General features: G+C 38.1%; 2 protein-coding genes and 1 long non-coding RNA gene across 4 annotated transcripts; 2 read left to right on the top strand and 1 right to left on the bottom strand.

Annotated features, from left to right (window-relative positions):
• Window positions 1-11,890: 11,890 nt before the first annotated feature.
• On the bottom strand, window positions 11,891-15,644 carry LOC147311528 (uncharacterized). The gene is made up of 2 exons (XR_015125435.1): window positions 15,409-15,644; window positions 11,891-13,304 (listed from the first exon to the last, which is right to left on the bottom strand). It is a non-coding gene; the product is annotated as an uncharacterized LOC147311528 (long non-coding RNA).
• On the top strand, window positions 14,794-22,535 carry fastkd5 (FAST kinase domains 5). Of its 2 annotated transcripts, none has more exons than XM_086267316.1 (2): window positions 14,794-15,001; window positions 19,335-22,535. In XM_086267316.1, exon 2 carries the CDS (start codon window positions 19,347-19,349, stop codon window positions 21,765-21,767), a length of 2,421 nt encoding a protein of 806 aa, XP_086123442.1. In that variant the 5' UTR covers window positions 14,794-15,001; window positions 19,335-19,346; the 3' UTR covers window positions 21,768-22,535. The 2 variants fall into 2 exon arrangements, with proteins under 2 accessions (XP_086123442.1, XP_086123441.1); XM_086267315.1 differs by lacking the exon at window positions 14,794-15,001 and adding an exon at window positions 18,299-18,837 and having other exon boundaries at window positions 19,335-22,533.
• Window positions 22,536-23,544: 1,009 nt separating this feature from the next.
• On the top strand, window positions 23,545-27,207 carry LOC147311526 (zinc finger MYM-type protein 1-like). Its single transcript, XM_086267423.1, has 3 exons — window positions 23,545-23,878; window positions 24,130-24,183; window positions 24,612-27,207. Exons 1-3 carry the CDS (start codon window positions 23,852-23,854, stop codon window positions 26,913-26,915), a joined length of 2,385 nt encoding a protein of 794 aa, XP_086123549.1. The 5' UTR covers window positions 23,545-23,851; the 3' UTR covers window positions 26,916-27,207.
• Window positions 27,208-27,969: the final 762 nt, after the last annotated feature.

Here is a 27,969-nt window from a genome sequence, read left to right as displayed (position 1 = left end):
TGCTAGTATTTGGTGTTGCCAAATATGTCCATAAAAATGGTTCTCCATTAACTGTGTTATCATACATTTATTATTATGTCAGACACTGATTGTGCACATCTTCCTTTAAATTATATATCTTTTTTTTATTCTCCCTTTTCTTACAATCATAGTTTGGCATTTCTGTTATAAAGTAGGCGCATGTTGCATCAAAATATGTCTGCGTCATTTTTGGGCCTATCAGGTTTGTTTGATTTTTCATTAATAAACGTTTCTTCGACCTGCTTGAGATTACTTACTGGTCAGATATGTTTCTCATTCATACATTTCTTAGTTTCAAGTTAAAAAAAATGCTTTCTGGCATGCCCTGAAAACAAATCTAGAAGCTGTGAACAAGTCCAGTGGGGCTGTGAATCTTCTTCTGATTAAAGTGAATTTCCATCAAGGAAGTGACACGCTCAGAGAATTCAACACTGCCAGCATGCAAGGGTCCAGGCACCTTAGGGACTCCAAGTCTAATTTGCTTCAAACCTAAAAGGCAGATAATAGTGCTGATCTGACAGCCAGCCAATTCCCAGCTTCCCTCATCAAGAAAACATTCAATTTCAAACATCAAACTGCTTGCAACAAAAATGAAAAACCCTTTCAATGAATGAAAGTTGAATGGATGGGGCTTTGGGTGGGGGGGAATTGATCCTTGATACACTTGACAAGTTTGAAGCACTATCAGCTCAATGTTATAAGTTTTAGTGTGGTCCAAAATTTTAATCAAATTATAGCTTATGCTAGAGACACAAAGATATTCTTACTTTAAATACAAGACAAATAACTTTGGATACTTTATGCTGTCATAATCCCTGCACTACAGGAAACATGGGTATACCCTTATATAAACAGCTTTAAACTTGTATTTTCTGGTGATTCTTGTATCTATAGTGGTAGTAGTCTTGAGTATTAGTTTTTGTATTTGTATTTGTAGTCACTGTTAAGTATTTATCCAGTTCTGGGGGCAACTGTGACTCAGGTGGTAGGGTGGATTGTCTACCAATAAGAAGGTCGATAGATTGATCCTGGCTCTTTCAGTCCACACGTCAAAGTGTCCTTGGGCAAGATACTGAAGCATGCAGCCATCAATGTGTGTGAGTGAATGTCAGAAAAAGTGCTATATATGTGAGAAAGACTTAGCAGAAAGTGCTTTGAGTGCTCAAATTGAATAGAAAGGTGCTACATGAGTCCCAATCCATTTCCTGATATTCCTTAGTGAATTTGACACTCTGCATTTTTTTGGAATCTTTGGTTTCTACTTGATTCCAATCTATTGAAGACTTTCAGTTATGTAGGGGAGACCGGGGATAGTTGTAACGTGGGTCAGTTGTAACACTTCCAATTTCTCCAATCAGGGCTAAGTTTCAAATGATGTGACTCATCCTGTGCATGCCCAACTCAGTTCTGCTATCACATGTGAAAAATCAGCACATTTTGTCAAACACAGACAATTTAACACGAAAAAAAGTAATTTGTATGGCAAAAAGTAAGTTTTTCTACTTTATTTCAATTTCTAATAGCATTATTTGCTTTTCAGTTAAACTCATCAAACTTAAATTGTGTTATTTGTATGTCTGTGGGGATATATTCTGTGTAGGTCTTTAGTGCTAATGTTTTAGCCGTTGCCTGTAATGTTAGCTAGTTCATGGCTATAGGAGTCTGGGTCAGTTGTAACAGCAACAGTCTGGGTTAGTTGTAACAATAATGCAGATGTTACAACTTACCGCACTATTACTTTAACTTATATTAAACAAGTTGGGGCAACGACATCAGCAGAGAGAGGTTCACTGGTTTCATTTGTACATGCGGTTAATGCCATTGGCAACACAATTCCTCCACTGTTTGTGTTCCCACACATACATTATGCAGACCACTGTGTCAGAGATGGACCAGTAGGAAGTACTGGTAGTGGAAATAAATCAGGATGGGTGCAAGAAACAGATTTCCTCATCTTTCTGAAGCACTTTGCAAACCACACCAAGGTAAGCCATGATAAAAAGTAATGGAATTGCGATGCTGGTGAACAACTACATTTTTCCAGCTTCATTGTTATGTTCAAAATTGGTGCAAGAGTTGTAGGTTATAATGCCCACTGAGCCAATGAGGCCAACCTCGAGGAAGACCAACCAAAATTAATGAAATATTCAGTTGCAGAAAATTCCATAACTTGTCTTTTTTGGGGGGTTGGAATATGTTCAAAAGCTAGATTTCTGCATTCTGTCACACACACACACAGCTACATTAATGGCTCTAAGTGCATTCATGTGTTGAATAAACAAAGATTACATGTTAATGTTTTGTTAGTACCCTTATTTCATTGTGTTACATTTCACCCCAGGATATGTTACAACTAACCCAGACTATGGGGTTAATTGTAACATTTCACTCTTTGTGTTTGAGGCCATACCATGCAATGGGTAATTGTGCTGCAGAGAAAATAGCTGCACTATTTAATAGCCGAGACATGTAGATACTTTGCATTACATTTTGAATCCACTACCTTAAAAGAGCTTCAATTTACAGACAGAAATGTCAAAAATGTTACAACTATCCCCGGTCTCCCCTACTACCTTGAGTTTTCTTTTTTGTTTTGAATTAACCATTCTAGTTAAACTGTGTTTCCGTGTGTCTGCATTTAGTTGGTTTTCTTGGTATTTCTTGTTTTTCTCTGTTAGTCGGTGCCCCTTGTGTCATGTTTTGAGTTTTACTTAGCATCTGTTGATTGTCTTGATTGTGTTTAGCTTTGTCCTATAGCCACCCAGTGTCTTATGCTAACTTTTCTGCCCTGTGGAATTCAATTTTTAAACCACTATTCCTTTCTGATATTTTTGATACTCTGTTGGATTTTATGTTTGATTGCCTTTTGGACTTTGTTTGGGATTTTATTTTAGTTTGTGGATTTTGAATCAGCCAAAATAAAATGGCCCACGTTTTACTTTTAAATTTTACTTCCTGTATCTTGCACTTTGTGGATTGTGGAGTAAATGTAAACCAAAGGCTAGATCATGAAAAGATGAAACCCATGTTTGTGTGGTCAAAGAAAAGAATGTAACTCAGTGAGAGGAAAATAATAGAATTAAGACGTAAAACATCCATTAATTGACTTCCAGTTGTAGCTAAGATTGGGTATTATCAATATTTCTGGAAGTTTGTTGTTGACAGTAATTGAAATGAATGAGCCAGTTAGTAAACTAGCTAATTAAGGAAGCAAATCAATGCATCTGAGCAGACATCTACTGAGGAAGTCATGTACATCCTAATGAAAATTTCTTACAATATTGTGCTTGGTAGTGTTTTAAAGTGGGGTTTAAAGCAAAATGGTGGATATTATTGCCTATTAAGATCATTTTAGGTTAGGAGGCAGAAATAATCTTAACTTTACTATTACTTTGAGACTGCAAATGAAGCTGTTGTATAAAATAAAGGGTTCTAAAAAAGCATGGCATAGAAATAAAAATATCAGGTAACTTAAATCCTCACTTAGACAAACAAACAAATGACTGTGAATTTAAAAGCAGCACTGTAATATGAACTAAGTTATCAATATTTGTAATTTTAGGGCTCACTAATAGTATATTTTTTATTCCATTAATAATTGACTTTGTTACCACGGTAAAAAACAACCCTTTAAAATAAAGCAGAAGTATTCAATCATGCAATGCAGTGGCTTCTTGTACCTTTATGTGCCAATGTATTGCAAACTGATTTGGTTTCTTTGGTTTTTTGCTTTGTTACACTGAGACAATGTGAAAGCTCTCTGTCCACACTCCATTACCAAAATGACGCTGCTGTAGTTGTTCCAGCTCATTAATTCAAAGCCAGTTTAACCTATGCTGGGATGCTGGAGGCTAAGATACGGACTCTTTATTTGCAGAACTTCAGAAAAAAAAGAATTTTTTTTCAAATGTGAAAAAAAATATTGATATTAGTATTTGTGATTGTACACTAATGTGATGCTCATCTGTTGAATGGGCAGGTATTATTAGGGACGAAAATCCTCCTTAATAGTAACAACATGTTTTGTTTTTAATTTGAACTCAGCCACCCAAAACAGATTATTGTTGATGCACGGCTGGTTTAGATATGCCTGCAATCCACCCACTAATTCACCAATAGTACCTCCATACCTCTGTTTTTGTGTAATCCCACACACTCCTTTTTGATTTCCTCTGTTCTTTCATTACAATGAAATGCATGAGACAAATTCAATTATTTACAGTGATGCATCATTACAGGGTAGAGGTCTTTGTATAGCAATGTACTGCATTTTCATATGTTGTGCAAAGAGCACTGTGCCGCTAAGGCGAGACGCGATCAACTTTTCTAAAATCGCAATTTCTGTGTAAATGAATTTTGATGGTTATCTCAGTAGTGATAAATCCTGTCAGAATTCAGTCTGGCAACATTGCCAGTTTCTTATTAAAACTGTCAAGAAGCTCTAAATCTCTTTCACACTCTTTGTAGAACATTAGCGAGAAGACTGGTTCTTACATCTAGGACAAAGGGCATGCCAATACCCTGGTTGTCCTCCTGCGCACCACAGGAGGTCTTTCATACCTAGTATAGATTCAGCACTGCCTTGCAGCAAATATGAAATGTAGTGGAGCAGGGAGCTTTTGCTGAAAGGAAATATTAGTTTATTTCTGACAAATGGAACATCTTTAGCAGTAGTCAGTGATGTGTGTCATCCTGAGTTAGCCCCAGCTGTCTCATTTGACATTGCCTGCAGGAGTACGAGTGTCAAGTGTGATTTTTGTACAAGCAGGGTCAAACAGTCAATTCTCCTGACTGAAGATGGTGACAGATAATTGCTTGCAGCTTTACTTTGTAAACTTTCAGACGATAGAAGTGAAATATTATGCAAATTCAGACTGAGTAATTAGGAGACGTAGTAATCTAATACTAGCTCAGAGGGGAATCACTCAGTGATGACAAATTATATGATTCATTGGCCACAGAGGAACTGTAAATGTATCTTTTCAGTGCAAGTGAAGTGGGAGGATTACTGGAAATGATCAAACCTGTCTTCAGCAATATGCATTTACATGTAGAAATCACATCAGTGACAGTTTTAGGTTACATTTAAATGTCTGTAAGTAAGTTACTGTTGTTTACACGATGAGATGAACCAGTGTACAGTTAGAAGTATACTGCATAATACCAAATATAGAAATTCACTTTTTTGATCACTTCTATAAAAGACTGGAAATAAACTAAAAACCCATTATCATTATACTAAAACTAATGCTAATAGAACTAATGCCAAACACTTTGTTCTTTATCCATGGTCCTGGCAAGAGTACAAGATGAAGTGTTGCCATTTCTCCTCCTGCTGTCGACCACTTCTCATCCTCCTTGACATCACTTGTTAATTAATGAGACGCTGCTAAGAAGACAGAGGAAGAAAAAAAGCAATATGTCTTCTGAGCCGCCAAAAAAACAAAAAAAACAAAAACCCTAACAACAACCAAAAAACAAGACACTTCTTAGACCAAAAGGTTGTATTTCCTAGATATCTCTGTATCAAAGATTTTATATAGCATGCATAAACACAAAGGATGACAAATGTCAGTAGATAAGACATCGTGGCAAATCAACATGCAGAACACACAAGACTGGGGCATATGTGTCAAAGAGCTTTAAAGAACAAATGGTTGTGTACCTTAATCGAGATGCTGTGTTTCATGTTTTTGTTATACAAGATAGCAATGGGCTGAAATGACTTAACTGCGTCCTTTTAATATTCTTTGACTGAAAATAGATTTTAATAAATAAATAAAAACGTATGTCTCTAGGCACAGTTGTCTGAGCCACCAGGTGTTCTGCCTTTTATATCAGTGCTGTTGGCCAAAAGTAATGGTGTAGATTAGAACAAATAGTATGCTAAAATATTATAAATCCATGAGACACCCTGCACAAGGATGTGCAAGCCTAGTGTTATTTGTCTCTAAAAGATGAATATGCTTTTGGCTCATGCAGTAAACAGAAAACAGAACAGAAAATGTGATTTACTCCTGTGTAATCCTGTGCTAATAAATCTAATGTTTCAATCACAAATAAACATGTGACAGTGTTTTAGGTTGCTTCAATCTCATCAGTGGAATGGTGTAATAAATGTAAAACTGCATTTGCCATTAAACAATTTTGTTTTAATTAGAATTTTTACTTCAGAGTTCATAGAAGAAAAACTCTGAATGGATTTCTCTGTTAGCTTTCACTTGATGCACCATATGCCATTGAGAAACCTTCCAAAAACAATTGCTGTATTTTTTTGGGAAAACAGTCTGCTTCCTGTTTTGTGTCATACAATCATTCACCACATAAAACCCAGAGTTTTTACAAAATACTATAAAAATATTGAACCATACTGTCTAAATGTCACTGTAAGGGCTCCGATCTGTAACTGCTAAACCAGTACCGGTCTTCCTTTTCTTGCTCTCTTGTGGAAAATGAAATTTCAGGACTACTTATAATAACTACCTACAGTGTAGGAAAGTATTCACAGCACTTCACTTGTTCCATATTTTGTCATGTTATAGCCTTATTCCAAAATGGACTGAATTCATTTTTCAACCCAAAATTCTACACACTATATACTCCATAATGAAAAAGTGAAAAAGGTTTCCTTGCAAATTTATATATGTACATGTATGCATTTATGGATGATACGTTTACGGATGGTGGAGGCCACTGTGCTCATTGGAATCTTCATTCTACTACGGAAATTTTTATATACACCCCCAGATCTGTGCCTTGATAAAATACAGTCTCAGATATCTACAGACTATTTCCTGGACTTTGCTGATATGCACTGTCAACTATGGGACCTTATATAGACAGGTGTGTGCCTTTAAAAATCATGTCCAATCAAACGAAGTTACCACAAGTGGACTTAGTTATAGAAACATCTGACAGATGGTTAGTGGGAGCAAAATTTTGAGTGTCATGGCAAAGGCTGTGAATGCTTATGTAAATGTTTTGGGTTTTTTTTTATATATATATATTTTTTTTACTTTTAATAAATTTGCAAAAATATCAAGCAAACATTTTCACTTTGTCATTATGGGGGATTATGTGGAGAATTAAAAAAAAGTTAATCAATTTGGAATAAGTCTGTAACCTGACAAAATGTCGAACAAGTAAAGCTCCGTAAATACTTTTTGGATGCACTGTACGCAGCTTCAACCATCATGGAAGTATATCACTCTCATTCATCCTGCTAATACTAATGTGCAACCTTTAGCTAAATAAATACATAAGAATTAGAAAATACCAAACACATATTTGCTATAGGAATGCATAATGTTCTTAGTGAAGTCAAACAGTATTTGTATGTGGATATTTCCCACCAAACTCTGTGGTTCTCCTTAATTCAGTGGTCTTTTAGTGTTGCTTAGCTCAGTGTCTTAGGTTTACAACCCACAGTGTTACTGTTAAGTCTCACTGCTTTCATCAATCTCTTTCCAAACGCAGCAAGCAGTTGTTTAGAATCAAAAAAGCTCCAGCCTGCAAAAAACAAAACTGCTAATAGGCTTTGCAAACACAAAAATTTAAGTTTTCTACTAATAAATAACACTGAACATCAGACCATTTCTCCCTTTATGACCAAAACCGAAGCGTTCACTTTATTTGTTCTTTAGTTTAGTTTAGCCTCTTTAAATACATAATAATAAAATAATCCTGACAAGATAAAGCTCCCACACTGCGTTGGCACCATAAAAAGCATCTTTAAATTTTTTGATTTTCATTTGTATTCATAAACACATAAAAACATTACATCATTTGATGCAACTTCAGATTTTGTGTGTCCACGGAGATGTACATATGAAATACAGTAAAACCGCTGTCACTTCACTAATAACCCTGAAATTGCCTCTCACACTTCGGGGCCAGAAAACTGTGGAGCAGTTGATGCTTTAACATCTGCAGCACTGAAACCTCTGCCAGTTCATCTTACTGGCTGACCTACTGGAAATTAGTTGGGCAGATGAAAAAAGATTGGAGAGGCTTTCAAGCCAAAGGGAACTTTGACTCCCTAAGGACAGGAAATGAGAGACAGGTGACAGCAAGAGTGAGTGAAAATAGGTCAGAGATTGGTAGCATGAAAGCAGTTTGGTTAAAGACATTTTGTGTGCTTTAGCAATTCACCGAATAGCCACAGTTATGCTCTCTCTTGCACACACTGCATTCTGTGCCCTCTACTTTACACACAGCTTCCCATATTCATCCTTAAACCGCCCTGTATGTGTTCTTCAATTAAATAAAATCCATGTTTCAAATCATTTTCATTGCTCCAAATATTCATGATTGGTCATAAAAGGACAATTAAAGTAAAACATAATATCAACTTTATGTTAAAGGTTTTTATGATTATGTCTTTACTTTTAAACACAAAGCAATAGACCAAGCAGTGTCTGTAAAACACAATACTGTTGGACCCACATCTGTTTGTTTTCAGCGCTAAAATAACATATCTATAATATGGCCGTAAATAAGCTAAGATCGTTTCAGGTCTAAAAATAAACAGTACAGTATATCAAGCAAACTAGATATTGTTTTGCAATCTTAAAAAGACACTGAATTCAGTCGATGTCTCACTTCACAAGCCACATAGTCAGCAAGTGTTCCAGCACTAAAGATTGTGATCAAGCTCATTGAGAAAACTCCTCCTCAACCTGCTCAGAAAATTAATTGTTTTTCATGGCTGATTCAAAAGTGCATTAGCATAAATTGACAGCTGTGGTGTGCAATATGCATGCGTAAAATTGGAGTTCATACTCCGGTCGGGCATGATCCTTGAGATAGAGCCATAGTTAACAGGCAGAGGTCAGCTGAAGGAACAGACCCCAACTGGAGTGAATGTCAGCAGTGAACTGCAGCCTCAGCAGCATGGCTCACACTGGCTTTTTTGTGTCTGTTAGCAGAATTAAACAATCCCCGGAGACATAACATCAACACACACACACAGGGTCCCTTCTGAATATTCAATTAGCCCTATAGGTATTAAGAGGAGCCAGCTAGGTTTCTCTAAAATAATTCAGACTGATAACCATGAAAGCAGTACCTCTACAGACCTGTTCAGGTTAGGATTTAGACATAAATCACATTGGTATCTGCTAAATTGTGGCCTTCATGAGAGCCACACATGGCTCCGGGTTAGGAACTGCTATCAGGACAAGAGTTTGTGCTCAGGATAGTGAGCTGGGGGGTATTAAACACTGATAAAAAATAAAAATAAAAAAGAAGGGAAAAACCCACCTCCATGAAAAATGACTCATACTCAAGTGCTCACATTCTCTTTGTCTGTAATCCTTGACAAATTTACTACAAAAATTTCACCAGGGAACTAAAATAATTTAAGTGGGTACAAAAAGGCTCCCATCCCATTTTGACCCTCAAGGAAACATGGCATTTGGAATTTTTAATTATTATCATTATTTTTTGTCTTGTCTTCAATTTAATTTGGCATTCAAGCACAAGGAGGGCACAATGGAAGAGTGAATGAATGTCTTCCTGAGTATTGGGTTCTGTGTCATCTCTACTCATGCAGCGGACAGTGAGGGCAAGACCGTTCACAATAAAATGCAATAAACCTGGACTGAAAAATACCTCTTTAATGGGTTAAGGGGCTAGTAAAAAATTCTATCATTTCTTTCCATAAATGAGGCGATAGGGAAAAAAAGAGGGGCTGAACTCTGAATACAGATTAAGAAGGTCTACAAGATGAACAACGCAATCAAGCAAGAAGACAAAAAGCCTGGTATATCCAGGAGAGAGAGCTTTTGTACTGCGGGGATTAGGTGCAAACTGCAAAGCGATATGTTAATTTCCAATTGCTTTATTTCACAAACAGCAGGTATTCACTCATTTCCCATTCTAATAGTAACAACATTTGATAACTTGAATGCCATCCTCGAATAATCAAATCATGCTATTGCCATACTATAACTATGTCATACTATATTAAAATCACATTTGCATTTGTAGAAATAAGGAAACTTCCTTTCCAGGCACAATGCAAATGAGCAAAAGTCCTTTGGAATCATAGTTTTACAATGAAGTTAAAAACAAGGTCATGGGATTCATCCTCTGGAAACGGCTACTGTCAAAATGTATTAACATCTAGTAATTTTTAGGCTAGATATTTCGGTCTATACGAGGAACAAGCCAACATGCTTGTATGACAAAAAGAAAAAAAAAATAGTTATACGACTTTATTGTGAGTACTCTTTCTGGTGTTTTATTTTAATTTCCATAGCTATAGTTGGATCTCAAAGTCTGGACAAAAACTTAAATGCACTGGTTGCTTTTTACCCAACAGTCCACAGTCACACAGCATTCTGTGTCTAATAAAGGTATAGGACTTTCTCGACATCAACTTAAATAGAGGTTGCTAGAGCAATCTGCACGGACTGACAAGCAGAAATGCATCTTTGAGTTCATGTCCTCTCTGGATGCTTCCCATTTATCTTGTCTGTCAAGTAGAGAGGACATGATAATGAAAGATGAACACTCCAGTGAATGGCTCCCTCTGCCAGCCTACCATACAATGCCAAATAATGGAAACTCTGCTCAATGACCAGAAGTCTGCTAGATCTTGGAACCCTAGGACAAGTGGAGCGCTCACTCAGTTGATATCAGTTAACACAGTACTTATTTATAGCAATGGGGTTTAGGTAAAAGAAAACGTTGCAGAACAAGACACTAAAAAAAATAAATAAAACCCAATATTGTCTTAATTTTGTGAAAACTAAGAACATTAAGGGGCGCATGCTTCTTCAGATTTGGAGTCATTAATTTGCATGTCTCCAGTTTAAATGTGTTACATTTGTACAGTACAGGGCCACTTACACTGACCAGCAAACACTTAAATGCACAGCTACCTCCCTCTGCTGGAGGATGGTAAAACTGCAAACTCTACTTTAACTCCCCAAATAATAAAAATCCAACAAATATCAAAACACTATGACAGCAGACACCACTTCCATGTTAAGACTCAGCAAAACGAGGAAGATTATTTAAAAGTTGTAAAGTTTGTCTCTTAAGTGTCCAATTTTTATTAAAGAGGTTACTGGTTTCACCTAGTTTTCCATTTAATAAGGTAGATACAACTACGTACTCTGGATTTGCATGAACCCTTAAACGCCTGAACCATGAAGTAATTGCCAGAATTGCATTTTTTCTTTTTATTGAGAAACTTTAGGGTTTGTGGAAGCTTCTGGCAATTATAAGTATACATACTTTTGCTGCATGGCATGTTCGCGCAATTACTCAAGACTGTTTAAAAAAAATAAATAAAAAAAAAAATTATATATATATATAATTTTTTTTTTAATTTATTTTTAACTTAAGAATCTCAAGAACGCAAGCGTGATAAGCATGTCATTACAGGGCTGACTTGATTGTTTTACTTCATATAAAACAGATTGCATAACGGCCACAAATCAGTGGGCAAAGGACAAATATTAAGTTCCAGTTTTGGGAAGTTTGTAAGGCAATGCAATTTTACATCTATTTACATATTTGTCCAAACAAGTAGACATCTAAAACTACTTTGTGTGTACCCCTCTGTATGCATGGTAAGTGTACATATAGACAAACTTGCTCCATGCTTTTGCAAGCATGTCTGGAGTTAATGCAGCTGCTCCTGTTATACAACCTACTGGCAACTGCGTGAAACACATGAAACCCCTTTTTCCTGACAGTGTGTGTAGCGATCATCACCGGAGGACCCTTGTGGGATTAAATCACTTTGAAATTGGTACACCCTGCAGTTAAGACGTGCCATGAAGCAAAAACTCATTTTGAAGGCAAGTTTTCAAACTAACAATGAATTACATATTTGAAGAAAAACTTGAACAAAGGAGTCATTTAAGTATTTATTCATAAAGTATTGTATTTACATTGCATACAGTAAATATTTCCTTAGATATATGACAAGGTGCTCTAAGCAAGAAATTTCCTCAACTCTCAAGTGACCTATATTTAAAAGCTTGTTAGGAATAGGTGCGCATAAAAAACAAAACAAAAAAAACAGATTATAATCAAATTCAGATTTTAAGAAAGTATCCTGGGAGAACTTGCAGAACAATTCCCAGTGTCCTCAACAGGCCGGGACAAGTGCAATACCACACAAGCACAGAGCATTGCCACCTCTCCCAACCTGCACAGAAAGGGATCACTTCTGATAGATTATTTTCAGTTCTATGATCAGTTTTGCATGGATTTGCACAGCAGTACATTTAAAAGCTGAAAGCAAACCAGCAAAACTAACCAGAGACCCACGTGCATAAGCTACCCCTGCAGTTTTCCCAAGACGACGTAGTCTAGGAGTACTTGAAGTGCTCACATTGCAGTAGAATTTAAACAGTAATAAGACTACCTGCACTATAAGCACTTTAATACTACTGAAACCTTGTCTTTACATTATTGACAGAGGTGCACTGGAAACCAGACTGACTGTTCTTTCATAGACGATGCGCAAAGAGGATTTGGATGGAAACGCAGGCCACCGTCAGTTTTGCATAGATTTGCACAACTTATTTCTTCTTGCAGCGCAACTACGCAAAACTAACGGAGGACAGCCACAATTAAGATTAAGAGTGTCCATGCAAATATACTTCAAAAAACCCAAACTCTCACTCTCACATGTATGCATACAGAGATACATGGCAGATGAGAGTCCCAGCCCCTTATGCCAGAAGGAGCACTTAGGGCAGTAGGTGCTAGTCTACTTCACTATCTGCACTAGATGCACCTTAGCATAAGTACTAGTAGTAGTCACATTTTGCCAGGTAACAATTTTTTAAGACTCCTCTCCTCATACATAAAGTCAAATAAAAATACAAAAACAAATCAGCAGCTGCTCCAATTCTGTGCACTTTTCCACAGTGACAGGATATACAACATCTAACAACCATTTAGCATGTTTGCTTCTTACACAGCTGCTTTGCTCCAGAACATCAGGGGGCTGAGCCTCACAGCAAGACGACAAGGTCTTGCCAGATGTCTATTTACAAGTGTATGTGGATTCAGTCTACTTAGGACTTGCAACATAAAGGCTGTGTTTATGAACAAGTCAGCTTCCTTCAGTTAATATTATCAGAAGAGTGCTGAAAGTGCCTTCACTGCAGTAGAATTGAACAAAACTACCTGCACTGTAAGCACTTTGGCACTACAGTGACTGTAAACTGCTCGTGTGACGTTCTCCTCACAGACTGCATTACTGTGCCTTTAAAGCCACAGTGACGACTGCCCAGGAGACAGATGTGAATGGGGTTCTGTAGGGATAAATAAGATGTAGCATTAACAGTAGGAATAACAAAAAAGATACACAAAGACATTGTACAAGAAAGTTTATACCCAACTCAAGCCTAACATTTATCAGTTTGTGGTTTACCAAATGTTAGAGGTTAGCTGCAGTTTGACAAGTTTTGACGTAGGTAATTTTCTCTAATAAAAATTCAAAAGATCAAACTCAGTATACAGTAACGATCTCATACATCTGCAGAGTCTTGACAAAGTTGAACGGGCAAAGAGTACTGTGATTAGTGTGGTGTATGAACTCACTCAGAAAAGACCATTTCCCTCCCAACTAGAATGGTCCTTGTAAGGCTAAACTTCATGACGATTTTTAGTGGTCAAGATATTATAAACCCTTTTAGGCATCAAGTTTTTTTTAAGTTGCTGGAGAAATCATTAATTTAATTACACAAATACATGCACATTTATTGAGTGCTTAAATTGTCCTTGCAAATCCTGGACAATTATTTGCCATCTCTGCACATATTTTGAGGTTCCATGAAAGACTTTCCCCCTCTGTATGCACACCCCACTCACTTTCAATCGTTGCATTCATATAACGTTCAGGACATTCTGCAAAAACTGTTATTCAAGAGTAGCTATACACCATGCGTCCGTTTACAACCCCCCCCCCCAAACCCAAAACTCTGTTCCAATTAATCTCAAGCAGCCAAGCTTCCCGCATGGCAATCGAGATGATAGCGTCAGAGACGCCAATAACCTCGAACACCTTAAAGCTAAATGATAAACCAGGAGTCTGAACCGGGACTGTTCATGGATACCAACACTTGTACTCCAGCCACATTTCTGTACCCCTCCCCCACCCGCTAACATGGCGCCCAGGAGTCCACAGTTTAAAAAAAAAAAAAAAAAAAAAAAAAAAAAAAAACCCTAATAGCCACTGCAAGAACAGCACATGGGACTACATCGACGATGTTACAGTGTCCGTGCACACACACGCAGCTAAAACTGGCCGCACGTGAGGCGTTCGCTTATAATGACTAGTCTGTGGACCACGCGTGAGACCGCAACTGCTCCAAACTTAAAACGCAGAATCCACCACACAAGCTAGTAGTTACGCGAGGGCTCCATCAAAACAGTCTGCTGTAAGCATGCGCTAGCCAAACAGGCTAACGCGTGCAGCTTGCTACAGTGTGTTTAGTTGTTTAGATAATTATCCAATTAAAGTTTGTTCACCTATCAGTATTCCTTAAAGACAACACTTAATCCAATACCCTAGTAATCTCATGAAGTATGCTGGTAATGTTTGGATATTAGCTTCCACTCCCCATCCACTTCTAAGCATTGTATTGCCCCTTGTCTTAGCCAACTTAGTTGTTTCAGTATGGCTAACTCACACATGCTAATTAGAGATCAGTACACGTGCTCCCAGGTGCTTGTAAACGCCGACAGCGGCATTTGAATAAACATAAGAGAGCCCGCGCAGCTAGTGACAATTATGTTATTATTATAAAATCACAATGTTTTTGTTGGCATATTAGCGTTAGCCGCTAACTCGGCAGCTCGCGGGATAGCAAAGGCGCGCGGCCTGCTAGAACCCCATGTGCTGCTGCTGCTGCTTTGTTCTGGAGGCACTTTTAAATGTACACCACTGCAACCCGAAATGACTGAAAACTTAAAAATTCTACAAACAGACGGCTGACAGCGCGGGCACGTGAGTCTACAACTTGGGGCTTTTGCCAAAATTTGTAGCGGTTATTTAATTTTATCGTTTTACGAGTGTGGACCACTTCCGAGGTACCGACAAGAGGTGCAACAGCAGCGGCAACACATGCTTTTCAAATCTCCCTCATTCTCCTGCCATGGAGGAGAGGTTGCCATGCGCTCCTACAACATTTGTTTTTAAAAATGCGGAAACTTGACCATTAAAACGCTTTCTTCTCCCCTCCTCGCATATACGTTAGAGCGCACACACGTACCGAAGTCAACCCAGCGAATTTCACTTTCCCGACGTTTACCGCATCTCCCAAAAAAAGGCTAACAACAGGTTTCTTGCCAACAACACGCGCCTTATAAGACACTAAAAAAATCCACCATCTTCACTCACTTGTTCAGACTTACCGTTTACCCAGTTTCTTGGACATCTGCAAAATTTAAAAAAAAGAACACAGACTTCACAGATTAAACATCGGCTAAGACGTGTAACCCCCTCCAAAAAGTGCACAACCATGTGCTACTATTATGATTTGCTAGGATTTTGGGAATCGTAGTAAGATTGCGAAAGTGGCGCGAGTAGACTCTCCTTTTAACCATGTGGTGAATGAAGGGCGGTTCCCAGCCAGCGTAGCGGAGCCTCAACTCCTTCATTAGCATAAATCCTCTACTTCCTCTCCAAGTGGGACTCTGAAGTTTCCTCACTTAATTCATATATTGTAGCTATACATACAAAGGTGGTCACATAGATAAGCCGTTTCAATAGGGGAAAATATATCAAATTGCCTCCCATTATAATCACTGGACGGGACGCCTTAAGGCTCTCTAAGTTGATTTTGGTGATGTTTACACGTGGAATAAAAATGTTTTATGAAATTTAATACATTCTTAAAATAATTCGATCTAACGAAAAATAAATGTTTTCTATTTGTTTAAACTGGATGATAGTATACGTCTGTGTGCTAAATCTGTTTACTACATAAAACGTATTATTTGGGGAATTTTCTGGGATGGCTTTTCAGATTTGTAGCTGACCAGAATTTGACGCAGTGTAACCAAAACAGAACCTTAGAAATTAAACGAATAATAATGATGATACAATTTTTCGACTTTCTATGTTTTAGTTTTTTTTTTTTTTGTTTTTTATTTGCCATTATTTACAATATTAGATAAATTAAAAAAATATTATAATAGATTTTTATCTTTAGTTTAATGAAAGACTATACCACCATGCTTCTGTATACAATTGAACTGTAACATTTAGTAACATAAAAATATTCACTAATGTCAGCAACAAGTTTTACAAAGGGAATCCAAAGGCCACCTACATGGCTCAGTGTCTTTTGCTGGGGCTATACCTTCTCAAAGGACATAAGAAGTGTTCCCAGCAGAAATGAGAGAATTGTCTTGCACATAGGTCAGTGTAGTTCACCTCTAACCCCTGGATTCATTCATGTGTGAAGTCACACAATGGAGGCACAGATTTTGAAGTTGCCTTTTCTGCTCAAACAGAAGAGAAATGCAAATGTTAATTTCAGTGACAGAAAGCATTGCATTGAAAACATATGAACGATTATGATGTTGCACTTTAATGAAAAAAACAACAACAAATAAAATAGATACAATAACTATTTCAAAGAAGTCTCACTTCAACTGTTATTTCTGTGACATATTTAACATTTCCTAAAATTCACTTTGAGGATTCAAAAAACAAACAAGCAAACAAAAACATGGGGGTGGCAACATTACAAATCAATCTTTTATTTTGCTAACAGTGTTTTTTTGCAGGCATAGAATGGATACAGCATATAGTGGAAATCTTCAAAAACTAACAACAGCAACAACTGTTGTTTAAAGTCGAGGTGTTTGAAGAGAATATGTAGAATCTCATGTGGTAAAAATGTGACAGTGAGCTTGCCTAAGTGTGATAAAACTAAACTAAAACACTTAGAATTTACTCACCACAATTTTATAATTAAACTGAATCTTAGACAGTTTTAGTGTTAGGAATGAATCTTTCACAGAAACAAGTTGTGTTGCATTTAAGAGAAAGAAAAACATCAAAACCAGATATTTTTCTATTCAACCAACTTTTATGTTTTTGTTTTTTTTTAAATCAAATTGATTAGATTGGTCATTTTCATTATCTGTAAAACGCAAACAATTCAAGTTAACTGAACATGAATTGTTTGCTGTTTTAAAATAAATTAACAAATTTATTAATAAAAGAATAAAAATTTGAAACAACAGTAAGGAGGAGCAAGACAGGATCTATAGAGTGAAAAAACTTAAAGACTTCAAATGGCAGCAAGTGTCTGGGCCCTTACATATCTTCTGATATACAACTTGTTTTAGACTTGGGCAGTACATTTTGGAATTAAGAAATTATCATGTGTAGAAATATTAGAATAAACACACTTGAATAAAATATGGAACATCTAAACAGGGCAATAATAATTAACGTGGGTCATACCTAAATGAACAGAAAGGGAAAAAGAAAAGAAAAAAATTGATAGATTTTAAAAATAAAACATGTTTTACAGTATAACCTAGTTTGATAGCTCAGCTTCTCACACAACAAATACGAAAAAGAGTTACCCCTTTTTTCTTAATATTTTGCTTCCAATGAATTAAATGCCAGGTTTTCTGAAGATATGCTAAAATTTTTCTTTGAACATTGGATGTTTTTATTCATTTTCAGTTCCGTCCTGAATCGTTCCAACATAAAAAAAAAGTTACCAAACTCTAAGGCTGAAGCAGTTTTGTATCTACAAAAAACAGACAACTTAGCAAAGAACTTTTAAATTGTTTTTCTGCATCTTCTTTACTAGAAGCCTGTCAAAAAACACAGAATGTGTTCCCATTTTTTTTTGTTGAATTATAAATATGAAAAAAATCTATAAATAATATCTGCCATATAAAAACATAAAATATAAAATAGTATTTTTGCACTAACAAGTTGACTCCCAAAGAGCTTGGAACACAAAAGAAGAAGTGGCAGGCCTTAAAAATGTTAGAGCAGATGAACAGTACATGAAAGTTATGTAATTAACAAATAAGAAAAAAAAATAGTCCAAGTTATGTTGACGCATAAAGTTAGTCTTACCAAATACTGACTTTCAAGCTCTTTCCCATTTCCTAGCAACGAATTAAAAAACAAGGTAGCTCAAGACCTTTGCACAGTACTGTAACCATTGAATCAACATAAAATATAAAAGTAATTATCACAAAAATTGTTGTATATCTATATTGTTTCTTAGTTCCAGAATCACATTTATTTATGTACTACTGGGTACTGATGTAAAATAAGATTTAAACATGAATGGTTTTTATGGTATGCGAACATCTTAGGTCAGGTAGGGTGTTTTTTTGTTTTAATCAAATGTAATGATTATTATTAATTAGTTTCAGTTAACACAACTTGTGTTATTGCTGATGTGTTCTCATTGCGGCTCGTTGAATGAGTAGTTTTGAACCTACCCAGCTGCCATAGGTCACACGCTGCTCTCCACGGAAGTTAGATCAACCTGCCATAATAATATCATACAGTCAGACACGGTACTTTTACAGGCAATTATTATTAAATCTAAGGATTAAATTAAAATGCGGCGTGCTAATACAGTGCTCTATATTTCAAATTGATGTATTAATTTGTTTTAGAATATGTATGCGTATAACAATGTAGCTGATAATGTAAAGTTTATTTTATTTTGAAAATCAAATTCACGAGTTCCGGTGGGGTTGCCGTAGGTCTGTCAGAAGACTAATGCTGTGTGTTCCTGCCATGATTTCTTGAGGTTTCTCACCGTTGCACGTGTTGCTTTTGGATCGTAAAAGGTCAGTTCAACGATCTGGTTAAAATACATACAGATTTGTGCACTTTTAGTTTAGTGTAGTTTAAATTAGCATCGTGTTTCCTGCTGTCTCATTCTAAAACGTGTCCGACCTCTGTTGGTTTACAGATGGACAGACTACTTTAACATGTAAATCTCTAAATAATTTAGGTTTATCGTTTAGTTTAAACTGTAATTTTAAGAGAGAAATATCATGTATTGTAGTCAGTCTCGGAAAGAGCTACAAAGTGCATTATTATAGCCACCATAACAAAAAAAATAGTGTATGTCACTATTGACAAGCAGCTTTATGTTTGTGTCTAAAGTTTCAACCTTTAAAAACTAACAAGGAAGCTCATCTGTATGAATCTGTATCTTTTTAATTGTGGTTTTAATACAAACAATGTATAATTTATTCATTTGTAAGATATGTTTTTGCTTGGCACATTACTTGACTTGGCACATGACTTTTGTTTTGCTGTATTTTGCTATGTTTTCTAGTGTGGTACACCCATGGCTACCTGTGTGGTGTGTCGCTGGATGCCCAGGCTACGCCACCTCCCAGGCCTGAGAAAAGGCTTTGCCAGGGCTCAGCATGCGTATATCAAACCAGAGGATGAAGCTGATGATCTGGAGGAAAAGAGAATCTTGTCGCAGCACAATGAAGTATGTTTAGAAGGTTACAGGCTCCGTTACAGCCCTTCTTCATATCATCACTCTGCATTGAACTCTGCAGCCTCCCATAGCCAAACAGACAACGATGAAGATGAGCAGTGTCTACCCACTCTCGCACCTTCTTTCTGGCAACGGAGCAATCGCTACAGTGTGAGTTGCTCACGACACCTCTCCAGCTCAAAGAACACTCTTCTGGACTTGGCTTTCAATAAAAGCTCTGAACCGGAGATCCCCTCAGCGTCCTCTTACCAGAGAAAGCCTGTACTACCAGATGTTAAAGTAGAGACGCGTGCCTTCCACAAATGCAGACCAGAGTATGCCTCAATGAGCCTAGACCTTAACCAAAGACCTCACCCACTCAAATGGGAGGAGGCAATGCAGCTGCTCCAAAAAGTGGCTGTTTTAAAGGGCAGCATGAAAGCGTCTGATGTGTCTCAGTTTCTTATGGAGCTCAGTCGATTGCACCCAGACAAGATGCCGTTAGTGAGGAGTGACCAGCGCTTCATCATGCTCCTCCGATATTCCGTGGAACACCTTCGCTACTTTACTCAACTTCAGCTGCTGGAGGTGCTGCAGTCGTTTGTGTGGCTGGGCATGCCCTCTGCCCACACTGTACTCGAACTGTACGAGACTGAGCTGAGTCGCCGGTCCAGTCAGATGACTTTGCATCAGTTGATTTTAGCTGCTGATTTGTGGCGCTGTATAGGGAAGCAGGCACCTCAGTTCCTACTGCACCTCTATGACTCTGTTCGTCTGCATCTGGGACAATTGGGCGTGCCCGAGCTGGTCCAACTGTTGTATATATTGGGAGAGGGTAGGCAGTGTCCAAAAGACTTGATCCGTCCTCTGGAGCAGCTTCTCATGCATCATTTGCTACAATTGCGACCTGAGGAGGTTGGTGTTATATGCTTAGGACTCTTTAAATCCCAAACTTCAATATCTGAGAGTGCAGTGACTCGCATTGTCGATAAGGCACTCTCTTTTGTGAAGGAGATGAGCGACTTTGCCATGGTGAATGTGTTGAAGTACTTGCGTTTCAGTTATTTATATCACAGGGCATGGCTGGAGGCCATGGCAGAGGAAGTTCCTAAGCGTGCCCACAGAATGGGTGTCAAGGGGCTAATGCACGTGGCACTGACCTGTTCTGCTCTTCATTACAGTAATGACAGTATCCTTACTGCTGTCGCTGACAGAGTACCCTTGCTAGTGCCACACTGCAGAAGTAAAGACTCATGCAAACTCTTGTGGGCTTATGGCACATTAGGGTTTCTCCCATCACGGAGTCCAAGCTTCTATCCAAGTCTTACAGAATCCCTGAGGCAAAGGAAAGCTGAATTTCAACGATACCCAGAGCATCTGCTCACTGGTCTTTTAGGCTTGGCCTTTGTCTCACAGTTCCCAGAGGACCTAATTGCATTAGCCTTGAGCCCTGATTTTATCAACTTAGCACTGAAATGCACACAGCTTGAGCTGAAGAAGGATTTGTTCACTTTAGATGGAGTTGTAGCTTTGGAGTTGCCTCAGTGGACTGGCCCTCGACTGAGCAATGAACTTCGAGATGAGGTTACAGAAATGCTGTGGACGTTTGCTCAGTCAGATGTGTGCCAGAAACCTGAGGTTCAGGAGGCAGAATCTGCTCTGAAAGATCTGCTTGGTGGAGAGGAGTTTGTATGTAAAAGAATGATCCTTCCCCATACTCGCTCCATTGACCTGGAAGTGCACCTCAACTCCACTGGGCAGCCTGTACCTGTGAACCAAGCATCTCTAGAACAAAGCCCATCCACATTTCCTTCTAATCAGGGTTGGGGGAAATTAAATGTAGGAGTTACAATAACTGATGAACTTTTAGCACAGTTGATAAATAAAAACAACAACACAAAAGCGCCTTTGGCTCAATCACCTAAAGTGAAGACTACATCTCTTCAAAGATTACGGCCCGATGAAAGTGGGAGACTCTTTGACACAGTGCTAGACTTGACCACTGATATTATAGAAACTCTGACCAAACCCAGTCACCTTGGGTCTTCTCGCAAGGACTCCAATGAGATAGTCAAAATTGCCGTACAGGTCTCGAACAGGAACCACTTCTGCTCCCAGTCACAGCAGCTCCTGGGACTTCATGCCATGAAGAGAAGGCAGTTAAAGATAGCAGGCTATAGGGTTGTAGAGCTTAGTTATCAAGAGTGGTTTCCATTGCTGAGGAAAAGCAGAGCCGAGAAGCTGGCATATCTGCACTGCAAACTCTACGACAATCTATAATGATTCTCAGACCTGTAAGAGACACAGTGAAGTGGAGAAAATGTGGAGTCCGTTGCAAACTATATAACCACTTTACAGTGTGCAAAATATCTGCACATTGCAGAATAAAAGATGTTTTTTTGTTGAGATTTTTGTAAAAATATATTTTTACATTTACATTTCAAGACTGTAAAAACTTGACATGAAAACTAAAGCATCAGCTTTTCAATGCCTGGCTGTAGTATAAAATACATTTAACATTTGTATGTTCTTGTGTGTTTACTTAAATGTTAAGCTTTTCCTGATTCAAATCAATGATGATAGTCTTTTCAGAGGTCAGTTCTTCTGTCTCAAGTATGAACCTGCCCAGTTTGCACATTAAATATGTCACTGTGAATACAGAATTAAAGGCAATGCTTGTTTAGGAATCTGTATTACGACACCTGGAAAGCCAAAACTTGTTATATAACTTAATAAAGACAGGATTAAAATGGGATGCCACAACCTTTTAGCAAATGAAAACCAAAAATAACAGCATTTTATGTCTAACATGTTTTTTCAAATTCAAACATGGATCTGGGTCTTCTTACATTTCCTTAGCAAAGCTGTTCTGCTCATGCAAGTAGCTTGTTTATTCAAGACCATTGTGACAGTGAATTAAAAAGTGTTCAAGGATTCAAGGGTTTTTATTGTCATTTCAACACATCTGTTCACATGAGGTCAAACAGAATTTTAGGTCCCATTTAAAGCCAACAAGAATAAATACACAACAGGAGAAATACATACAAAAACAAATGCTAGAAACATTTACAGTGTAAATTAAGTGGAAACAAAAACATGACAGTAGGAAATTCAGCTATGATTCATTCATCATGTGGGCGATGTAATTATCTTTTGCATCTTTGGTGAGTTTTTTTTAAAGAACGCCTCATGTTGGATATCATTTTCTATAATGTTGTAGTTCAACTTTAAAAAAAAAAACAACAACTTTAAAGTAAAATTTAAACAAAGTTCAAAAGATTAACAAGACAAACTGGCATCATTAAATGATGATGGACCTAAACTGTCAATAAAATACACTTTACTTTTTGAAAGTGAGTGAAAACCTTGAATGAAATTAACCTGTATGGATAGAACATTAAGTACAGTTATGTAAAAGATGAGTAAGTCAAAATGTATAGCCTTTAGCTGCTCAGCAATTGCTTAAATAACTATGAAATCAACTATATTCACTTGCTTTTAAGCCACGATTTGTGCAACCACCTTCCTGATTGGCTTAAAAACGACATTTTAGAGTAGTAGGATACACCATTCTTAAGCATTTGCCCATTAATATGAAGAATTAATGTAAATCTGGCACTGCTTAGAATTTTCAGCCAGTGTTACCTAATAAATAAGTTTGAGTCTACAAGTCATAAACTAGTCACATAGCCACTAAACCTGGGAAATTATTCCTAATAGAACTCATGTTCTCAAATTCAGCTACTTTTGACTCCTCCGAGCTATCCTAAAATGGTTTTGCTCCGCAGGTCATGTTTGTTATTATGTTTTTTTTTAAGGATGAAAGAAATTGTTAGAACTATTTTCTGTGACACCTTTTCTTGCCTTGTAGCTGTAAACACAAAGTGGTGTAGCAGTAGTACAGAGTTGCTTGCGGAACAGATTTTTTTATTGCTGAGTTTTTACATTCCTGTTTTCTTTGCTTGTAACCAGTGGCGTCGTTAGGCCTATTTTAGGGGTGCTGAAGCCTCCCTAAAATATTCCTAAATAATTTGGTGTTTTTTTTTTTTTTTTTTTAACTTATTCGATTTTTTTTTTTACAGAACTTGCAGACAAATTCAATATAAAGATGCAGGAATATGAGTTTAAAGAAATAATAATATAAACCTGTCGCTATTCACACAAATATGATCATAACTCGGTTGGTCCCTTTCGCTTTACATTGTTAAGGTAGCGTCAGTGCTTCGTTATCCAATCCCTTCCAGTTGTTCACAGGGGACATCCACATGACTGAAAATCCAGTCCTCGTTTTCACTGCTACTTTACACTCCGCTCGTATACACCTGCAGAAACACTAGCGTGCATGTGGCAAACGGCAAGAAATCATGGATATACGCAAGTTTTTCAAGAAAGTAAGTCTTCATCACTGGCTGGTAGTAACAATTAGTTAGCTCCAGCTAACAGCAGAGAGTCCCATGTAAATAATGAACCAGGTGCTCCCCATTTTGTAAATAAAAACCTGGCTAGCGCAATAAGTTAAATTGTTAGCATAATGTTAATTTCTGTCACTCGTTTTAGCTCTGAAAAATCCAGCTGAGCTCATTCAGGTATGGTTATCATCAGTGGAAATAATAATAATCACTCCATCCCCATTAACCTGTAGGAGTCAGGGCAGAGGAGCACAGAGAGGCAGAGGGGAGAGACGTCTGCTGGAGAGGTGAGTCAAAGGATGGAGTCATTTGTGATGGAGACAGTCTGATTAGAATTTTATGGGACTCAATATGGATATGAAATATGAAACATTTCAGTCACGGTACAACATATAAGACCTGTTTAACTTGAGCTTTTATTTAGGAGAGTCAAGGTTAGAAAGTGGAGAGAGCAAAGAGAGAGATATGTATATAAGTCAAATTAGCCTGACTCACATATTTTTGAGGGTTCTATTTTAATATTACTTCAATTCAAGTAATTTAGTAATATTTTTCAGGGCTTTAAATTGCAACCATTTTAGTCACATGCGTGCTCAAAATATAATGTTTGTAACTTCAAAATATTTGGGAGCAACAAATTACTGTGGAGCGGGAGCAGAAGTCATGATATTAGCAATTTACATTACAATTCAGTATGTTTTAATGTATCTTGAAGGGTGAGGCAGAAGGAGTGGCTGAGGGAGAAAAAGGTCAACAGGCAAGTTCAAGTCAGAGAGAGCAAGGAGAGACAGAGGAGCTGCAGCAAATAGATCGAGAGGCAGAGGAAGATCAAGTTATTACAGAGAGAGGAGAGCAAACAGGCCAAGAGAGGGAAAATGATGAAGCAGCTGCAGCAACTCATTCTACTACAGGGTTTGATTTAGGTGACAAAGACACAGGGCCCAGACAGGTGAAGCTGAAGAGCTATCCACATGATACTTTTGGTACACAGAAGCGAGCATTTAACCACAGCTGGTTTGAAAAGCACAACTGGTTAGAATATTCAGTCAACCAGAATGCAGCTTTCTGCTTCCCATGTAGAGTGTTTGGCAAAAACATCAAACATGATAGTTTGGTCAGTAACGGTTGCAAGAACTGGAAGAAAGCTTTAGTCATCTTTGGCAAGCATGAGATGGCACAAACACATAAGGACAGTGTTGTTACATGGAAAAGCTACCAGGGAACTAGCAAACAGGGAAACGTTGCACAGATGATAGCAACTGCAAATGTGAGAGAGATAGTCAAAAGAAGAGAGTATCTCAGACGAATTGTTGCAGTCACCTCTATGTTAGGGAGACAGGGACTCCCTTTTCGTGGTCATGATGAAGGTGAAGACAGCCCAAACAGAGGGAATTTTCTTGCGTGCATGGAGCTTTTGAAGGAGTTTGATCCTTTTCTTCAAAAACATAATCCCCCATCAAATGCACAGTATATCTCACCAACATCCCAGAATGACATGATTGACTGTTGTGCCCAGGAAGTTACTAGTGTCATTGTATCTGAAATGACAAAGTCTAAAGTCTATTCCATCATGGTGGATGAGGCAAGGGATAAAAAGGCAGAGCAGTTAGCTGTTTGTGTCAGGTACGTGTCAGAGGGGGCAGTGAAGGAGCGTTTCCTTGCACTTGCAGAGATAAAATCATTTGATGCCCAGTCCATTGCAAATGAGATTCAGCAGCAGATCCAAAACTATGGTCTTGCAGAGCTTAAGTGTGTAGCACAAACATATGATGGTGCAGCCGTTATGAGTGGCTCCACTGGAGGTGTACAAGCACATTTTAGAAGGCTCCATCCTGAGGCTATCTATGTGCATTGTTATGCTCATCAACTCAACCTGGTTTTGTGCAATACTTGCAAGGCTGTCCCAGAGGCTGTGGAGCTTTTCAGCTTGTTGGAGTGTGTGTATTCTTTCTTCAGCACCTCCCTAGTCAATCATCATAAGTTCATGGAGACTCAGGCAAAGCTTGGATTGACAAAAACTGAGCTTGTGCAACTTTCAAACACTCGCTGGGCATGTCAGTTGCGATCAATCAGTGCAGTTCTTGAGACATTGCCTGCCATTTTGGAGTGCCTATCTGCAATTGGATCCCCCATAGCTGTTGGTCTCAGAGCAAAGCTCTACAAGTTCTCAGCAGTCTATGCACTACTGATGTTTCAGTCGATTCTGTCTGTAACCGAAGGACTCCACAAATTCCTGCAGAAAGAGACTTTAGACCTGGCAGAAGCTTTTATCTGCAAACAAGCTGTGTGTGACACACTTAAGGGCAAACACTCAGATGCATTTGCTACAGAGCTGTATGAGAAAACCAAGGCCCTGTGTAACACCCACAGTATCCCTGAACCAGGTGCCAAGACAAGGCACAAACAGAGGAAAATGGAGGATTTTGTCCTGGAGGCAACTGTGGGTTCACGCACTGAATTGAACAACTCAGACACATTGAAAAGAGAGTTACTTTTCCCTTGTGTGAATCGGATGGTTGGCGAGCTTGATCAAAGATTTTGCAGTGTAGATGCAGGGCTGCTAAAAGGCGTCCAGGCATGCAGTCCTAAATCTGAGAACTTCTTGAGTGAACCACACTTGAATGAACTTGCAAAGCACTACAGACTTGACCTGAAAAAAGAGGAGGTTCTGGTGGCCAGAAACTTTCTTACCCGGAAAACAGAGGCTGGATGTCCACCCAAAAATATGTTGTCTGTGTACAACCTCCTTGATTCAGACATGTTTCCCTCTCTGAAGGCAACCATCCAAGTTGCCCTAACAGTGCCTGTCAGCAGCTGCTCGTGCGAACGGTCCTTTAGTGCACTGCGTCGGCTGCACTCCTGGCTGCGTCAAACAATGGGTCAGAAAAGACTTCACAGTCTTGCAGTCATGTCTATTGAAAAAGACACGCTTCAGCATCTGAGTCACAACAGAGTGATTGACCGATTTGCCACTCTTAAAAACAGACGTCATTCTTTGATGCTTCCACCCACCAAGTAACTGGTGATTGCAGCCAGAAAAATGTACTTTTTTATTTTCAGTTTTTTTCTTGTTATTGATGCAGCAAACACATTTCCTCTGTTTTTTTGTTGTACTGTATTATAAAGCAGACTGAAATAAAACAATAGATCTATTGGTGGCCTAGGATGTTTAATCTGTCCAAAAAAGTAGGAAAACAATTTCTCAGTCTTTGTTTTCTGTTTGTGAAATTTTGTGCTCATTCACTACGTTCGTTCATGTCGTGTGCATCTCTTGGGGGCTAAGCCCCCCCTGTCCTTAAAACCTAGTGACACCCCTGCTTGTAACTCAAGAGTGTGTTTGCTACTGACAGTATGGCATTTCAATGCAATTTCCTAAATCCCACTCATGGAAAAACAGTGTATGCATCACTTTTCACGGTTAAAAATTATTAATAAAACATGATTAAATTGTGAGTATTTTCATATTGGATATATGTTGTACGAATTTGCAAGTTGATTCCTGCAATCTATTGACATGCATGGAAATCAGTGCAATGCCGGAATTTTTGCTTACATATCAGTGTCTAGGAACATGATAAAAAAAAGCTGAAATGAGCCCTTGTGTGGTGAGACTGCAGGTGTGCTGACCATTCTTAAAGTGTTTGTTCCTTCCCGTTCTATCTTTCTTTTTCTTTGTGGCTCCCTGAAAATGTTGTTGGTGCTTTAATCTTGCCAGCTGCCCTAAACAAAAAGCCGCTTCAAGGACTCTTTGTTGGACAGTGCCAAAAAGAAAGGCAAAAAAACCCCACAGCTGGTTGAAATATTTTAACAGTAATAATTCCCAGATGCACTGAGCAGATTTAAAATTGAAGTGTGTGATTATCTGAATTAAGGGGGAAAACAGAATAAACCTGAAGTGAAGCTCAGGCCACAAGCAAGTGCCCTAATTCCTTTCTCTCTCATTCTGTCACATCCTTTAAGTCACTTGCTGGGGAGAGAAGAGTGATATGGGGTGACAGGGGCGGAAATGAGCACTATAAAAGACAAATTCAATCAACTCTACATCTGTCTGCATGTGTGGGAGCACTTGATGA

The sequence above is a fragment of the Aulonocara sp. 'chitande type north' Nkhata Bay genome, linkage group LG16, assembly GCF_057382095.1.
Source record: "Aulonocara sp. 'chitande type north' Nkhata Bay isolate Kocher_YH1m ecotype deep benthic linkage group LG16, A_spYH_male_GT1.1, whole genome shotgun sequence".
NCBI lineage: Eukaryota > Metazoa > Chordata > Actinopteri > Cichliformes > Cichlidae > Aulonocara > Aulonocara sp. 'chitande type north' Nkhata Bay.
This window is presented reverse-complemented; position numbering and strand designations above follow the sequence as displayed.

What these genes read in the sequence shown, in the direction of transcription:
- fastkd5 (XM_086267316.1), top strand. Translation starts at nt 19,347, where the DNA reads ATGGCTACCTGTGTGGTGTGTCGCTGGATGCCCAGGCTACGCCACCTC.
- LOC147311526 (XM_086267423.1), top strand. Translation starts at nt 23,852, where the DNA reads ATGGATATACGCAAGTTTTTCAAGAAA. An exon ending in TACGCAAGTTTTTCAAGAAA is followed by an intron (nt 23,879 to 24,129) that starts GTAAGTCTTCAT and finishes ATTAACCTGTAG; the next exon opens with GAGTCAGGGCAGAGGAGCAC. An exon ending in GAGAGACGTCTGCTGGAGAG is followed by an intron (nt 24,184 to 24,611) that starts GTGAGTCAAAGG and finishes TGTATCTTGAAG; the next exon opens with GGTGAGGCAGAAGGAGTGGC.